The sequence below is a fragment of the Grus americana genome, chromosome 5 (genome assembly GCF_028858705.1).
Source record: "Grus americana isolate bGruAme1 chromosome 5, bGruAme1.mat, whole genome shotgun sequence".
NCBI classification, from domain to species: Eukaryota; Metazoa; Chordata; class Aves; order Gruiformes; family Gruidae; genus Grus; species Grus americana.
Window position 1 is genome coordinate 20369418 of NC_072856.1, and position 17784 is coordinate 20387201.

The 17784-nt window shown below is 47.8% G+C and overlaps 1 protein-coding gene across 5 annotated transcripts in view; it reads left to right on the forward strand.

Moving 5' to 3' along the window:
- SLC25A22 (solute carrier family 25 member 22) overlaps positions 1–17784 on the forward strand; it is a 52822-nt gene that overhangs the window by 31994 nt on the left and 3044 nt on the right. For all 5 annotated transcript variants that reach the window (XM_054827807.1, XM_054827812.1, XM_054827808.1 and 2 more), the window contains exons 5-8: positions 2843–2933; positions 14435–14553; positions 16214–16385; positions 17191–17345. In XM_054827807.1, coding sequence (XP_054683782.1) covers positions 2843–2933; positions 14435–14553; positions 16214–16385; positions 17191–17345 — 537 coding nt within the window. The remainder of the gene's footprint in view (positions 1–2842; positions 2934–14434; positions 14554–16213; positions 16386–17190; positions 17346–17784) is intronic.

The window sequence follows — 17784 nt, forward strand, 5'->3', positions numbered from 1 at the left end:
GGTAGGTTGCTGGTGGTATATAAGGGCTTCTGAGAAATGTGTTTTAATAACAAAACCCAAGGCTTGGTGAGAAGAGGGCACTTAGAAGTTCAGTTGGCAAACAACTGGGTTTGCCTCTACTTGATTTCATTCTTTGTAGTGCTTCCGTACTTCTTTTCAAAATACTTTCCATTTCTTAATGATTGCAATTTATTTTTGCATTCTGTGTGTCTGTCATTGCTTCTGGTATATGTAACCTTGCCTGTAGGACAAGGTTAGCTTTAATTAGGGAAATGGAGTCATTGGCATAGATAGAATTGAAGAGCTATGAGATTTTGTAAAAAGGTAGAAAACACCATGGAAAGCATACAGCCAGCAGCTGAAGTACCTAATTTCTCCTCTGCCAGTGAATTGAAGCTGTTTCGGATTATTGAGGACAGGGATTATCCATTCTCTGCTAAGCAGCTTTACTGAAAATATCAAAGATGTAGGAGAAAACCCAGGTTCGTTAACTTTTATCTGTATATTGTGCGGTTTTTTTAACCTCTACTTTATTTGCAATTGAAGGAGAAATTGCTGTGAAAGCCTCTTGGATCCTAGAGGAGGTCAGCACGTGGAAGTGTACTTCTCGCTTACCTTTCTTGCTTGATGGTTTGGAGTTGGTTTTCTTTCTTTCAATGAACCCTTTGCACTGGTGTGAGAGTACTGGGTTTATTCTTCTTTCTTTCTCTCTCTCTCCTTGTTTTTCTAAGGAAGTGTTTATTCATGCTGCATGTCAGTAACGTAAAGGTGTTATACTTTCTAGCCATTAGGACTGGGGTTGAAGTTGTCTTCAACTTGGCTTTCGAGGAAACACTTCATGGGTAGCTACTTCCGCTTAAAAATCAGGCTGTGCGTATTTTTGTTTTGTAGATCCTGATAGGATTGAAACTAAAAAGTGGAGGTAGAGCATGAGGGTCATGTCTGTGTCACTTCTCAACACATGCAAGAGCCATGGCAGGAGGCCATGATGTGTAGGAAGCCCATCAAACTGAGGCAGCGCAGTCACTGGTATGCTTAAAAGTTTGCAAAGACCCAGGAGTGTGAGAGGGCTGCCCTGCTCCCTGGCTAGTTCATTTGGCTCCTGTAGGAGATGATGGCATTTGTTGGATGTCATGGCCAGTGTGGAATGAATGCATTGGCTTAGCTTGCTTCGAGGCAGTGTTACTCTGTATTTTCTGCAAAATATGAACACGGGAGTTGGAAAGGGGGAAAATGTATTGAGCTGCCCAGCAAAGGTTGTCTGTTTTCTTGCTGTGATTTTCCTGCATGATGGTGATATGTCCTCTGAGCAGAGGATGTGGAGCCAAAGATTCCCATGTCCTGGTGCCAGAAGTCCTAGCTGCAACTTTGCTTCCTAATCCGAGGGAAGTCCCCCTAAATCTGTGTCTTTCTATGTCTAATTTAGGAGTTCTTTAATAATTTTTGGAGGGAGAGGAGTCCATCCTGAGGAACAAAGGATTGAGTTGCCTTTCTTTAGGTGTGTTGAGCTCTTATATCTGCTGTCAGCTTGTGTTCAAACCTCCTGAAAATGAAGCCTGCCAGGTCTTCAGAGCCTAGTGGGAGTGCAGGCTTCTCTGTCTGCCTTTCTTTTTGGAAGATGGAGCTTTGGGACAAGTTGTTTAAATCTCTACAGCAAGCATAAATGCAAAAGGTATACCCTAGTATTTGTGTTTTGTCCTTGCGAAGGCATTCATAGGCCATTAGCAAGCCTCAAGCGAAGCCCCTCCGGAGGGCTTGGACCTCAGTATGCTTCAGTGCAGGCGGGGAGAGCTTGCAGTCATCCACTGGAGGACTTTTTGAGCCATAAGATTTAAAGGGAGGGAGAATATTCTGCAGCGTTAATCTAATGATGCAAAACCCAGTATGCTCAGAAGGGTTTGGCCCTCCCCTCACACCACTTTCACCAGGGCAGCTTGAAAGCTGGCTCCCAGCTGCTGTGTTGCACTAATGCCAGTATCCATGGCCCACAGCAGCTGGCCAGGCCACGCAGACCTTTCATTGTGGCAGGCACAATACAGGGATTTGCTGTTTGTTGCTCCTGACAAAAGGTCACTGCAGCAGGTGGTGAGGGAGCCAAGGCTTGTTTACACCCCAGATACCCCAGCAAGCCTTGCCACGGTGCTGGGAGGGGAATTTCTGCACGATATGGACAAATAGCCACTTAATGGTGGCTGTTCTGAGGGTGACACCCAGTGGTGATATACAAGGGAAGCCACTTAACTCCGAGGGTTGGTCTAGAGCTGGCTGACTTCTGTGCAGATGAGCCAGTTGACTTCAACCACCCTCCAGGTCTTTCAATGGCTCTGCCTTTTCTGGGCTGCCTGGTAAGCAAGCTGCTCTGCTTTTGGTGGTGGTGGGACAGGGCCACTAGCAAGAAGGTGGGGTGGGGGGCTTTTGCTTCTGAGCATCACAAAGTATTTGCAAAGGAGTTGGGACTGGTTATTAATCCAACTTGTACTCCTTTCTTGAAGATCTGCTATGCATCCTTTGGATTCATAGGCATGCATCCTTGGATGAGAGAAGAGGATGCATGTATGCATGGTGGGAAGTAGTAGTGAAGCTAAAGAAATTACAAAAAAACATATTGCAAATGGAGTAGAAACACATCAGGGGATGTTTTCGGAAACCCAAGGTGTTGGAAGGCAGAAATCTTACTAATTTCCAGTGATGTTTCATGTTTCTAAACACCTTTGGTGTACTGGGAGCTCTTCTTCCTCAGTCCTTGGTTTTGAGCAGGAGTTACAACACATTCCTGAAAGATCCAGTTAACGGTTCCTTTATTCTCATTCTCCAATGTCCTTTTCTGCTTTTCCTTGCCCAGGGGCTGCAGTGAACCTGACTCTAGTGACACCAGAAAAGGCTATCAAGCTGGCAGCCAATGACTTCTTCCGGCATCACCTCTCCAAAGACGGGTGAGTACGAGTTGCAGACCTTTTGCATCCCACTTAAGACACCAGCTCTTGGGACAAGTCTGGTGAGGCATCAGGGCAAAGGTGGAATGGGGTGATGTGCTGATTGAAATATGAGTTGACCTTGAACAGCTCAGCCGGTGATTACATTTGGGCTAAGGACGTAAGGTCTAAAATGGGAAGTGAAAAGCACTCCACTGGATGACTGCTTTTTATTCAAGTTTCTAAAAATAGTTCCAGATCTAAGCCAAGGTTAGCAGATCCAGAATTTGTAGGCAAAATATTTGAGAGGAACCCAATGGCACTGATCACTGCTCAAAACAGGTGCTGGGAGGACCCCTGTCCTCAGCATCCTATTGGATGCTGTTATGCTCTTTGGCTTGAACAGATGGCAAGTCAACTTCTGTAGACCCCAAACTTAGCATCTCTCTTGTGCTTTTGTAGCTTGAAAATAGTTTTAGAGAGGTGGTGAATCTGAATTGACAAAGAGCACTTGCAGCGTTGCCCAGCAGCTGACCTGCAAATAAATCCTGAAGGAATAAAATTATCTGTTTAGCTTCCAAGTGGGGGTTGGTTCATGTGAATTAAATGTGAGTAAAAGATGCTAGCTGCGTGGTTGAGAGGGGCTGGACCCTGAATATTTAATGCTGTTTTCACCAAGATATTTCCCTTGCAATTTGGAGAACACTTGTGTCTCCTTTCAGACCGAGACCTTTCTCCAGAGACAGCCAGTGAAGGGCACTGTCTGAGTCCTCAGTAACAGTAGTTAGAAAACAGCCTGCTTGGGATATGATACTGACTCTTCCCATCAGCCCATGGGGTGGAGCCTCACTGAAAGTGCAAAGCTTTGCCACAATTACTTGGTTTAACAACTTCCCATGATGTAGCACATCAGTCTCAGCTGCTGCAGATCAGTGGCTCTCAGCTTCAGTGAAGACTGCGAACTGGCACAGGTTGAGGATCTAGTTTTTTCATGTACCTAATTTTTTTGTTCTGGAGTCTTTTAAAGTAGCAGCTAACATATGTCTGTGTGACTCATCAGCTGGCAGCTGTTTGTGATTTTCTGTCTCTTCAAATAGTGTCTCTTCTGTGCTCTGCTCAGACAGTGGGAGGTAATGATGTCCTCATTGCTCCTCACTTCTACCAAGTGGTGGGTCTGATCCCTGCAGCAGACAACATGGCAAGCCCTGGTGTACTGCAGTAGACAGGAGCACAGCTAGCTCTTTGCCACTGCCTACGAAGTGAGGGCTTAGTAGGTTGTACAGGGGAGACAAAAGAGTGCCAAGCTGCCATGTCTTGTACCACCCCTGAGAGAGTGGCCTATGGAAGAAATCAGACCACTGTTGCAACATATTTGGTGTTCTGTGAGAGCAATCACTGCTCTGATGTTTCAGCCATTAAAAGATGACATATCTGTCGGTAGATGTCCTGCACCATGACTTCCTCACAGGACAAATGTATGTGTACACATCTCTTAGTGCTGAGGCAGACTTTGAGCAGGTGTTTGGGTAAGTGGGATGCAGCTGTTTCCACAAGCAGCTGAGATCTTCACCCAGATCTTTTCCAGTTTGACTTCTGGGTTCCTGGCTGATCCACACAGGATCAGTGGATGATATGCTGTGCTTGAGTCAGAATGAAGGAGCTAGAGAGTTTTACAAAGAGTAAGACACCCTGTTCTCCTAAAACATATGCACTGATGGGACTGGCACTACAGTGACCTGGAGCAGGAGTGTGTTACCACTCAGGTAGTGGGGAGCCTTTGTGTCTCGACATGAAGCATTTTTAACGCCTTTGGAGAAGAGAAAGGATGGGCCACAGTTAGATGACAAGAGCTAGGCAGCATGTGGAGTCAGGGTCACTCATCTCATTCAGCCACCATGGGGGGCTTGGGTAAATGAAGTCTCGTCAGCTCTGCTTGTGAGGATAGCCAGAGTGAGCTGGTCAGAGAGGCAGAGCCTTGATACTGCTATGATAGATGGTTTAAGGCGTTTCTAACTAGACATGTCACTCCAAGATATTATGGGAAAGACAATGCTTTGCAGGTTGGCTGTGGCTGGTATAGGCTATGAACCTGGGATCTAGCTGGAAGGTCTGGTGCATGCTGTGACCTTGCTTAGGGCATGTGGAGCAGGGGGTGATGGCAAAGTCCATGAGATTACCAGTGAGGATAAGGGCCCTTAGAAACTGCAGAGCACCTGCTTATTGTGGGATCCTTTTCCTCAAAGCTAGGGAAATCCCAGGCCTGGGGATGGAGTACATAACCTGCCAGAGGGGTTGTGCCTGGCCATGCTGCAGTCATTGCATGCTACCTTGCCTTTGGCAGTTAACAGGATCTTTTCCCATCTGTAGCACATGTGGCCAATAGGAGTGATGGCAAGGGGCCATTTCATTGAGTCACAAAGCTGTGCGTCCCCCAAGGGTTTGCCTTGCTCTTGCTCCCTCTTTCTAAGCTGTTTGCAGTCTGCAGGTTTCTCCCTTGAGATACTTCTGTCCCCTCTTCTTTGTGAGACAGGGCAGGATTAGCAGTGCTGGAATCCAAATGCCTCTCCTGCCCAGGAGGGCAAAACAGGGCACATTCCTGCTAAGCATCTCAAGGCTGGGCCACCTGTTTCACAACTCCACTCAACGCCTAGGTATGAACAACAAAATAGCCTGGGTTTAGAAAGGTGAAGATTCAAGCTGCCTGGCATGTCAATGTGGTTTAATTTCTGGATATGTAATTGCAACAGTCAAAGTGTTATATGGTGTGAAGTGTAGCTGTGGCAGTTAGGCTCAGTGTAAGGCTGGGGGCTGGTTTTTTCGTGGTGAGCCACCAAGATCTTAGTTCAGCTCCACCAAAGTCCTTTTTGCACAAGCCAGACTATCTGCTATACATTCATAGTATGCTGTGCTCTTAGGCCAGCATCCCAAAGGATGCTCTGGTGCTTTTCTGACTCAGAGCTGCAAAAGTCTTCTAGACCTGTTTGACATTGAATGCCTTTGCTGCTAAGTTTCTAGCACTTGTCTTGCTTGAAATGTGTTGCATGAATTGGAGATCCTAGTTGATAAAATGTGCATGTTCAATCAATATTTGCTGATTAACATATGCTGACTGTGTCCTCCATGTGCAAGTGGAAGAAACATTTGTGGACCAGAGAGATTGTGGCAAATCCAGCATGACCCAAAATAGCCTCAAGTTACATAACAACTTTTACTGTGCAATGATTTTTTTTTTTAATCCTTTAAAAAACTTAGTGTTGAAATGAACTTGCTTTTAAACTGCTAGGAAAAAAAGTGGCATAAAGCCTGTTTTTGACAGGCCAGACTGAAAACCACATCTGTGGCGTAAGAAGCTCCTGGCTGCAAATTGCTGGAAGAGTATTTTGGGGATGTATCACTGAAGGTTTGTGCTAGACTCTTTTCCCTGGACATGCTCTTGGATGCTGCTGGAGGTAGAGTAGTGGGGCAGCAGGACCTCATGTGGGACCTCGTGCCCTTTTTGGTGCACCCATCTCTCTGAGTCTGGAGATGTCTGTTCCTGCAGCCCTCTCCACCCTTGTACTAGCTCACCAGGGCACTCCTGCCCGTACAATGCTTTCCCCCTCCTTATGGTGCAGGAAGGATGTGTGCTCACAGGCTAGGGGACTTGATTTCTGCTTCTTTGCCTCTTTCTACTTTGATGTCAACACCATTATGACAGCCTACTGCTACAGCTTCTTGTTCCATGAGGAAACAAAACTCTGTTGGTCCTCCCAAGCTGTCCTGGTCACTTATAGAATCATAAAATGGTTTGGGTTGGAAGGGACCTTTAAAGATCACCTGATTCCAACCTCCCTGCCATGGGTTGCTCAAAGCCCCGTCTAGCCTGGCCTTGAATGCTTCCAGAGATAGGGCCTCCACAACTTCTCTGGGCAACCTGTTCCAGTGCCTCACCACCCTCACAGTAAAGAGTTTCTTCCTAATATCTAATCTAAATCTACCCTCTTTCAGTTTAAAACTGTCCTATCACTACAAGCCCTTGTAAACAGTCCCTCTCCAGCTTTCCTGTAGGCCCCCTTGAGCTACTAGAAGGCTACTATATAAGACCTCCCCAGAGCCTTCTCTTCTCCAGGCTGAACAATCCCAACTCTCAGTTTGTCTTCATAGGAGAGGTATTCCAGGCCTCTGATCAGCTTCGTGGCCCTCCTCTGGACTCACTCCATCAGGTCCATGTCTGTCTTGTACTGGGGGCCCCAGAGCTGGATGCAGTACTCCAGGTGGGGTCTCACAAGAGCAGAGTAGAGGGGCAGAATCACCTCCCTTGGCCTGCTGGTCATGCCTCTTTTGATGCAGCCGAGGATACAGTTGGCTTTCTGGGCTGCAAGTGCACATTGCTGGGTCATGTTGAGCTTCTTGTCCATCAACACCTCCAAGTCCTCCTCCTCAGGGCTGCTCTCAATCCATTCTCTGCCCAGCCTGTAGTTGTGCTTGGGATTGTACCGACCCGTGTGCAGGACCTTGCACTTGACCTTGTTGAACTTCATGAGGTTTGCATGGGCCCACCTCTCCAGCCTGTCAAGGTCCCTCTGGATGGCATCCCTTCCCTCCAGTGTGTTGACTGCACCACACAGTTTGGTATCATCAGCAAACTTGCTGAGGGTGCACTCGATCCCACTGTCCATGTTGCCGACAAAGATGTTAAACAGCGCCGGTCCCAATACGGACCCCTGAGGAACACCACTCATCACTGGTCTCCATTTGGACATCGAGCCGTTGACCGCAACTCTTTGAGTGCAACTATCCAGCCAATTCCTTATTCACTGAGTGGTCCATCCATCAAGTCCATGTGTCTCCAGTTTAGGGACAAGAATGTCGTGCGGGACAGTGTCAAATGCTTTGCACAATTCCAGGGAGATGACATCAGTTGCTCTTCCCTTATCTGCTAACGTTGTAACCCCACCAAAGAAGGCGGCCACCAAAGTAGAAAGCCACCAAATTTGTCAGGCATGATTTGCCCTTAGTGAAGTCATGTTGGCTGTCACCAATCACCTCCTTATTTTCCTGTTTTCCATGTGCTTTAGCATAGTTTCCAGGAGGATCTGCTCCATGATCTTGTCAGGCACAGAGGTGAGACTGACCGGCCTGTAGTTCCCTGGGTCTTCCTTTTTTCCCTATTTAAAAATGGGGGTTATGTTTCCCTTTTCTCATCAGTGGGAACTTCACTGGACTGCCACGATTTGTCAGATATGATGGATAATGTCTTAGCAACTTCATCTGCCAGTTCTCTCAGGACCCGCAGATGCATTTCGTCAGGTTCCATGGACTTGTGCACCTTCAGGTTCCTTAGACAGTCTCAAACCTGATCTTCTACGGTGGGTAGTTCTCCATTCTCCCAGTCCTGCCTTTGCCTTTTGCAACTTGGGTGGTGTGGCTAGAGCACTTGCTGGTGAAGACTGAGGCAAAAAAAGTCATTGAGTACCTCAGCCTTCTCCATATCCTGGGTAACCAGGTCTCCCATTCCATTCTGGAGTGGGTCCACATTTTCCCTAGTCTTCCTTTTATTGCTGACGTACCTATAGAAACTTTTCTTGTTGCACTTGATGTCCCTGGCCAGATTTAATTCTGTCGGGGCTTTAACTTTCCTAACCTGCTCCCTGGCTGCTCAGACAATTTCTCTGTATTCCTCCCAGGCTACCTGCCCTTGCTTCCACCCTCTGTAGGCTTCCTTTTTTTGTTTGACTTTGCCCAGGAGCTCCTTGTTCATCCACACAGACCTCCTGGTGTTTTTGCCTGACTTCATCCTTGTTGGGATGTATTGCTCCTGAGCTTGGAGGTGATCCTTGAAAACTAAACAGCTGTCTTGGGCCCCTCTTCCCTCCAGGGCTTTGTCCCATGGTATTCTACCAAGGAGATCCCTGAAGAGGCCAAAGTCTGCTCTCCTGAAGTCCAGTGAGCTTGCTGTGCACCCTCCTTGCTACCCTAAGGATCTTGAATTCCACCATTTTGTGGTCACTGCAGCCGAGGCTACCCTTGAGCTTTATGTTCCCCACCAACCCTTCCTTGTTGGTGAGAACAAGGTGCAGCATGGCACCTCTCCTTGTTGGCTCCTTTATCACTTGGGGAAGGAAGTTATCATCAACACATTCCAGGAACTTCCTGGATTGCTTGTGCCCTGCTGTGTGGTCCCTCCAACAGATATTGGGGAACAAGGGAGGCCTGGGTGAGTTGTGTGAGTGCTGGTAACCCTCTTGCTATGCCATGGAGGAAAGGAGGAAAACCAAGATACTGAAAAACCTGAAGGGCACCCCATGACCCTGATGGAGAAAGGCAATAAGGGTCAAACATTGTCCTGTGATGATTTTGGCTGAGGGCCTCTGCAGTTCCCAGGAGAAGAAGTAGAAGAGGTGACCCACAGAAGAGTGTTCGGGCCAGTCCTTGCTCCTGTGGCACTCTGTGCTGGCTGAACCACATGGATGGGGAAGGCAGGATGCAAGAGAGATGGGAGACTCCCAACCTTCAGACTGCTGGAAACAGATGGGATTTTTTTTTCTGTCTGGATTTCTGAAGCTGAATGTGTTGAGACCCCCATAATCTCACAGCTGCTGTTAAAACAGCAGCAGCTTCATTATCCAGAGAAGAGGATGTGAGGAGTCACTAGGGTTAAGTGAAGCACTTGAGCATGAAGCACTTGGGTATGAAGCTAAGAAAGTGATTTAATTGGTGACACACCAGCATGCCTTTAAAGTACATTGTTGATTTTTGGGTGCTTGGTGTGTGAGACCTCTTTGATATATGTAAGTATTGCCTACCTTTTGTGTCCTCTTTGAATTTGGGTCTTAAATGCTTCCTAAAAACCAGTCTCTTTAAAGTGTCCTAGAAGGTTTCATGTTTATCTCCAAAGTGTTGAATACCAGACAGCCGTAGTGTTTGGTGTGTGTTTGCCAGGTTTTGTTGTTCATTTTTCATGTTCTTGGTTAAATGCTCTGCCCTGGCTGTGGTTAAAAGTATCTCATGGCTTCTTATAAAAGTGATTTCTTGCTCATAAAAACTCTCCAGCATCCTTGAATGAGTTTCCTGCTGCTCTTCTCCAAGGTGTGTTATTCCCTGTCCTCTTTAATCTTGACCTTCATTTTGTTTGCTGTTCTCGAGCAAAGGCTGGCAATCTGCTGACTTAGCAGCTCAGATTCCTAGGAAGACCAGCACGATTGCATTAATTGTCTTTGCTGATGCCAGCAAATTTTCTTCCTTTCTGCTTCCCCCTGCCTTGTAGATTTGCTCAGAGAGGAGAAATAGCCAGCTATAATCCTGAGTCAATCAAGGCACTCTTCCTTCTCTCCCATGCAGATGGGGAGATTGGAGCTTGTTCTCCATTGCCATCCTAGCTGATACGCCTCCCCAGGGCTCCTTCCTTCATCTGTTCCTCTTTCAGGCTCTCCTAAAATACTCTGACCATCTCTTCTGTGGCATCTGTTTAACTAGCCATTGTGTGGCCTGGTTGATCCTTGAGCTGCAAAATGCTCATAGACAGGCTGTACAGTGAGGCTCTTGGTTCAGCAAGGAGGGATGCTGCTGCTAGTCCTGGTGCTTGAGCTGATGTGTCACCTTGCACGCACTGTGCTTTGGTCTTAGTCTGGGCAGGAACCCTTGTGGGCCAAGGCAGCCTCTCCTGTAGTTATCCACTGGATGTCCAGACATCCAGACGCAGATAACCCTCATCCAACCCACCGGGACTTGTAGGTAGGGGAATCTAGCCCTTCCCCTGGAGAAAGAGCCAGTTAAGAGCTGATAATCTCACCGTGCCTATTCAGGGATAGCTATTTGGGTGGGGGGGTGTTCTCTTTTATTTAGCACACAGAGGCTCAGGGAATTGCAGTGGATTGAAGTTGTAGACATCAAAGGTCAGCCAGAAAGTAAATGTATTTTCAACCGTTAATCTACAGGGAGCTAGAGATGGGCTGTTTTATCACATAATACACCCATGAGAGGAGCATTGCCCTTGTCTCCATTCCAGGCACATGTCTTGGGACAAAACTCAGGTTGTGTCTGTGTTCAGCATGCCCAGTCATGTTGCCCTGTCCATTGTTCACTTCCATAGACATTCATATTGGAACAAAACACTTAGGATCTCCTGCCAGGGCAAACCTGATGTAATGGGTGCAGGCACAGGGTTGCCTTCCTCTTCATTTAGTCCAAACACGCGACACAGAGCTCCTGCAGCCAGAGTACATACCTGGAGTAACATCTGCCAGAGCAATGCTGGTGGCATTACTTTGAGGTGGATCTTTCCCACATCAGTGCTTTGTTTTGCTTGTCTGAGGCATTTTTGAGCTGGCACTAGAAGTGAGAAGGAGCTTGTAATGGGAACTTTCTTGCTTTTACATTCCCCAGCATCATAGCTCCAGCTTTTCTGAAGTGTGGTTGCAATAGCCTGTTGTTCCCTCTTGGGAGATCAGGGGTTGGGTTAAAGGGACTGACTGGCAGTTTGTGTACACGTCCACATGTGGCTGTGACAGAGGGGTTGCCCTCCCTTTGAAGGGCAACTCCTGTGTGTTGGTCCCATAATCCATATCAAAGACCCACTGTTTAAATTGTTTGAAAGCAGCTGACTCTCGCTGGTGTGAAACTCTCAGGGAGTTTCTACAATCTGTTGGGTTGACAGAGCAGAGGCAGAGATTATTTTATTAGTGAGGAAGGTGATGTCCAAGCTGGGGACAGTAGCCTCTTGGGTAGCAAATAGAAATGTATGGCTTTGTATGGATATTTCCTTAGGTCAAAGATTTCTTGTCCTTGGAAATCTTGTCATCCTTATTCCAGAATGGCTGGTTTTGGTCCCTGCCCAAGCACAGTCAACTCCTACATGGTTGAGATTTTTTTAGAAACTCGAAAAAAATCCTATTGTGCTCCCACGTGAATCAATATACCTACCAATGCTTTCAGAGATTCTAACTTTGGATTGATGTGTTGCTCTTGAAAAGCCCTCCATAAACCTCTAGTTCCTACTTTTTTTACTTTCTTGTTTTTCATCTCTAGTTTGAAACTCTAATTTAGATCGAGCATGAATCTTCTCCTCTGCCCATTTGACATTGTTGATTTGTCACTAATTAATTGCATGTCAGTTAAAACAGTGGAATGACTGATTTCTGCCAGTGCAGAATTTGGGGCTATTGTGTATATGTTGTGTTTAACACACTCTTGCTGCAATAAAAGATGGTTTCTGTATTTCTAGGACCACATCCTTGCTGGTGTTGCAGCTTTTGAAGTTAGTTGAGAAATGTGAGTTTTTAAACCATTGAGGATAAGGTCTGTGGTGCCTTAAATATTTAAAATCCTTTGTCATCTAGAGGTGAACCATTTTCACACTCCTTTTATGTGCAGACTGCTGAGGTTTTACAAAGGAGTTTGATCTCTGTATGGTAAATTTTAAACCTCCTGACAAAAGATACGCTTATCTTAGGCTATTTTTCTCTTGGACTCCCCCCCCCAGTTCCCAGGATATGCAAACCAAAAGCTGAAGGCCCTCATTCTGCATGCGTTTGATGTACCTGTTTGACATCTCTAAAATACACCTGCATGCATGAATCCTTCACTGGGTTACACTGGCATAGCTCCATGGAGTTCAATCAAGCCAGGCTGACTTTTGTTGGCTGGGATAATGGTCCACAGATGAACATGCAGGGCAAATTTTCCTGATCTTTTGAACTGGGTATCAAAGCGGTTGCCATAGGTGAAAGCCAGGAGACATGTACTCCAAGGATGCTCCGGGGCTCTTGCTAAAGTGGGAGATGTTCTGCTGTGCTGTAGAGGGGGACTGGCAGCCAGCTGCTTTGCTTCCTCCCACGGCTGGGCTAGGGGTTGTGCAGCCTTGCTGCTGACTGTATCGAGCTGCGCAGAGACTGGTGCTGTGCTTCAGGCCACCCAAGAGGCACAAGTTGGCCACCTCCAGGGATCAGTGCCAGGGGGGACCTCTGGGTTTGCACACCCTGATACCTGCATACATCCAGGAAAGCTTGCTGCACGTGCTTCAGTGCCCATGTAGGTAACTGCAGGAGGGATTGTTCTTTGCAGCTTCTCATCTACAGGGGAATTTGGAAAGGGGAGACCATGAAATATTTTTCCCTTCAGCCTCACAGGAGAGCTCTATATTTAGTTGCTGGTAATCTCTGTTGTGGCTCTGTGCCTTTAATCTGCTGCTCTGATATCCTCCCTGGAGAAAATGAGAGGTGGAGAAATCAGCCTGGCTGACATGGTGGGCCAGAAGGATTATGGTGCATTTCCCCTCCCTTTCCTATAGGGTTGGCATTGAAACTTTGCTGACCTGCAGTGCCACAGCTGTGCTCTGTGTGCATACATATGAAACCCTCAGTAAGGGAGCGTGGCTTGGTTTTGCAAGGGAATAGGGGATATCGTTGTGGGACTGCTTTTGCCATAGCGTGGGGACTCACCTCGAGAGATGAGGTATTGCTGCAGGAGCAGGGCTGAGGGGGGAATAAAAATAGTACTTGCATTTACAACAGAAAAAAGAGGAGACTGACTGTCTGTTTCCCTCTGGCTGTGTGATTTAGATATGCTTGCTTTTTTTTTTTTTTTTTCCTTCCTTCCCTTATAGAAAAGAGCAGATCAGAGGCTCTTTTTTAATCAAGTCAGTGTTTTCTGGTTCCAAGGGGTGAGATTTTTTTATAGGGTGAAAACTCATCAGTTTCTGAAAACTGAGGCTTTCTGAGCATTTGCATCCTGAGTTCCTCTTTTTAGTCTTAGCTGGGCTGTTTCGTGGCTTTGGGATGGCGGGAGCTATGAAATGCTGCATTTTGTTTTGCAAGAACGTGTCACTGATAATCTCTGCTCTGGTGCAGAGGATGCACAAAGCTACAGTGCTGGGGGTCCATCCCATCCCTTGTCCCTCAGGCAGGACCAGTTTAGTGCAAAGGCTACTTTTTCAGGTTTGGAAAGGCTGGTAAGGTGAAGAAGCTCCTAACCACAGGGAAACTGCCTCCCTGACTCTCATGTTCACTGTCTAGCTATTTTGCTTTTATTGGAGAACTCCAAAGCAGCAACTCAAATATTTTCCCCCCTTGCTTCTTGCCCTGTGGTCTCTGTTTGTGAGGATGTTGATGGTGTTTAAAGGACTAGGCTGGCAGAAGGAAAGCTGCTCAGGTCCTCTGCTGCCCTCTGAAACAATACCCTTTCTGAAGGCTGTGCCCTGACTGAGGGCAATGCCGGGCTGGAAGGGAGCTGCAGCTCTCCTTCTGGAGATTGAGAGGGTTGTATGCTCCCATCTGGGGCTGGTCTGGCTGGTCTTGTGTTTTTTTCTGCATGTTCTGTTTCTGGGACCAAAATGGGTCTTTTCCTCCAGATCAAGTGATGCCAGCAGAGATATCAAGTCTGAGCTATGCTGAACTGACAAGTCTAGCAGGTTCCCCCGTTCCCCAGGCCACCTCTCCTGTAACCCCCAGGGTCAGAGGTGTGCCCCGAGCCCCTGCACCCAGCTTCCCCAGTGTTACTCCAGGCCACTTCCTCTGACTGACTCTTTCTCTCTTTCCTTTGAGCAGGAAAAAGCTGACACTGCTGAGGGAGATGCTGGCAGGCTGCGGCGCAGGTACCTGCCAGGTGATTGTCACCACTCCAATGGAGATGCTCAAAATCCAGCTGCAGGATGCAGGGCGAATTGGTACGTGGGCTTCTCTTCCCTGTGCACTGAGCAGGCAAGGGGGAAAGGGCTGGGACTGGGCTGTCAAGGCAGAGGGGAGGGGATAAGCGGAAAAAACCCTTTTCCTTCCCCCTGCTCTCCCAAGTCGGAGGTATCTCGGGCTATAGCAGAAGTTTCTCCTCCTCTTCCCTGCTCATTTCCCCCCACCATTTGCTCACCTGGCTCTGCAGAGGCCCTTGCAGTTACAAAAGGTGATGATATGTTTTGCTCAAAGCAATAGGCTTGGCAAGTGAAATAGCAAATGCTGCTGGTGGATGGAGAGACAAGAGAGATGACTGGGTGGTCAGCTTGTGAGTGATTAAAACTTGTTAGTTACCGTACACCCAAGAAGGGATTAGCGTCCTCCAGTGCTTTTCCTGTGGTGCTTCCTCCATCTCCATGTTTTCTGATGTCTATTTTCTCTCTTCTACTCCCCTGTAGCACCTCCCTAACAGCTTCCCAAGGGGATGTGTCCTCTCCAAATGACTTGTCTCCCCTCTTACTCTCTCCTTTTTTACTCCTGACAAAAGCAGCAGTTGTCTCTGCTGAAATAGTAAATAAATTCTCCTGGCACAGTGGATTTGGAAGAGGTTTGGGGACAGGCTTTCAGGGTGGTGGGCAGGAGCTGGCAGGCAGAGGCAGGAGGGAGTGTGAGCCTCTTGGCTGAAACACTGTGGGGCATTTCTGGTGAGAACAGAGACCAGAGTCTGGCAAGGAGACTCTGGGGGAAAGAGCTGTTTGCTATCGCCTTAATCTTTTCCAGAGGTCAGCCTGGGGTATGGCCTCATTCCCCAGGAGCCCTGCATGATGCTGTTGATACCACGTTTGTGGCCTTGCCTGGAAAATGGGCCAATTTGTCCTTTAATCTCTTCTTTGATGTGGCATTCCTGAATAATCACAGATTTACTTTCTCTTTCCTCTCTTTGCTGCTTTTAATGCAGAACTTATCTCTTTGTGTGTATTATTTTAAAATGTTTGAAGGAATTAAGCAATGGTTTGAGGGTTCAGAAGAGGTTTTCGCTGCTGTGAACAGCCTGTTCTCTCTGTGTAAGAGACCTGTGGTGTGCCAGTGGCAGCCTACAGGTTGATGTGCTCTCCATCTTCTGGCTAAAGAGTAGAAATGCATCAGTTTGAAAAGGTTGGGAGAAACCAGGTTGCATTTATGAATATGGCTGACAATCTCTCCAGGTTAATGATTGCTGTCAAGGGAAGGAAGCAAAGAACAGAACTGTTGAACCTCTCTCATTCATAAATGTCTTTAGTTTGTCCTACTAGGGGCTTGGAACATAGCTGGAAGCGGGTACTGTCATCTACCTGCTCATGCAGCTCCTTTTCTTCACACCATGGAGGTTGTGTGTGACAGGCTGCTCCTGCTTAAGTAAAACCAGTCGGTAGGAGAATGCAGTGGACAGCGTTGTGGTGTGGCAGCAGCCAGCTCTGAGACTAGGGCAGGTTGGGTTGCCTCAGGCTGAGGGAGAGGGGCAGACTGGGAGCAAAAGCTTGCAGGGCACCTGGCTGGCCTTAGTCTGCATGTTTTAGTGCACCTGGAGATCTGTCTCTTCCTCTTAGTCCCATGGCACTGGGCAGCAAGAGACTGCTGTTGAGCATCTTGCAGACCAGTGTGCTCTCTGCTCCTCCCCAGCGGCACAGAAGAAGCTGATGGCAGCGCAGGCCCAACTCTCCTCTTCCTCTGCGGCGGGGGCGGCAGAGCCAGCGGTGGAAACACGCACAACAGCAACACAGATAACAAGGGAGCTGCTGCGGAGCAAAGGCATTGCAGGACTCTACAAGGGCCTGGGAGCCACGCTGCTAAGGTAGGATGGCACGGGCACGAGCACAGGGCACCTATGTTCCCATCTAAAGCACCAGCCATCCAGGGGATGAGCCTGCAAAGGGAGTGTTGGCTTCAGGGGGTGTGGGGTTGATTTGGTTAGGTTTCCATGCACAGGTTTTGCACATTAAAGAAGGGAAGGTCAGGGAAGTGAGGGAGGCTGCCTTTTTGTTCCTGGAAGATTTAATTCTGCCGCTTTCTGTGGAAGGTTTTTCTCTCCCCCATGGTCCATATTGTAACGCTGTAGAGAAGTCCTTGTGAGTTAGCAAAGCAAAACTGTCAGCCTGAGTCTCCAGAGTGTGAAATGGGTTCTGGCCCATAGAGCATGTTGGATGCAAGAACTGCTGCCTGCTCTGACACTTTACCTAGGCTTTCACAGAGTGACTCTCCTGTAGCTTTAACAAAGGCAGAGCTAGAGCAATGCTCAGGGGGATGGGTGGCAGGATGCAAACCTCTTGTAACTAACAAAAAGGGACAAAACAATTGACCTCTGAGTGTGCTGGGGTCTTTGGTTTGAGTGTTGAAAAATCAGGGAGGCCATTGACTTTGCAGGGCTGCATGCCTGCTGTGGGACTGTTGTCCTTTGTGCAGTCAGTTTTATCACTGCAGAGTGTCAGCTTCTGTTGGCATTGCAATCACAGAGTTGGGATGTCTGTGTTGCACTCGTGGCTGTGCTGCCAACACGTGATGCTTGGAGCCCTTTTTTTGATGCTCAGTTTGTTGGTGTCCTGCCCTGACTTTGCTTATCCTTTTTCTCCTTTCTTCCCCTTCCTCCCTCCCCACTGCAGGGATGTCCCATTCTCCATTGTTTACTTCCCCCTGTTTGCAAACCTGAACAAGCTGGGCCAGAAAGACCCCAATGTCAAGGCTCCGTTCTACGTGTCCTTCCTCTCCGGATGTGTGGCTGGCAGTACGGCTGCGGTGGCTGTCAATCCTTGTGATGGTGAGTGCTGAGTAGCCTTGGCTGGTGGCCTGGTGCCACGTGACGGGAGTCAGAGGACCACAAGTGGCCTAGGTGCCAGCCTCTTCGCAGCATGAGCACACAGGGAGATACAGGAGGGGAGCTCTGCTGTCTGAGCTGCCTCCAGCTCAGATGTTTCCTTCAGCTGAGCTATACCTTTGGCCACAGCTTATACAGAGGTTTGCAGTACTCATGAGGTAAGTCAGGAAGAGTGTGTCATTCACTTCAGTCATTCTTCGAAGAATGGCTGTGAACATGCCCCTGAAAAGGCACGTTTCCATGTGGAGTGCTAGTATGCAGACATTTACATGCATATGGTCATGGACAGCTGGGGGAACCTCAGGGCCTTTTCTCCTGCTCCACAGCATCTGCTGAATACCACTTTGGTTTCTCTGCTGTGACAAACACCAGAAAGTAACTC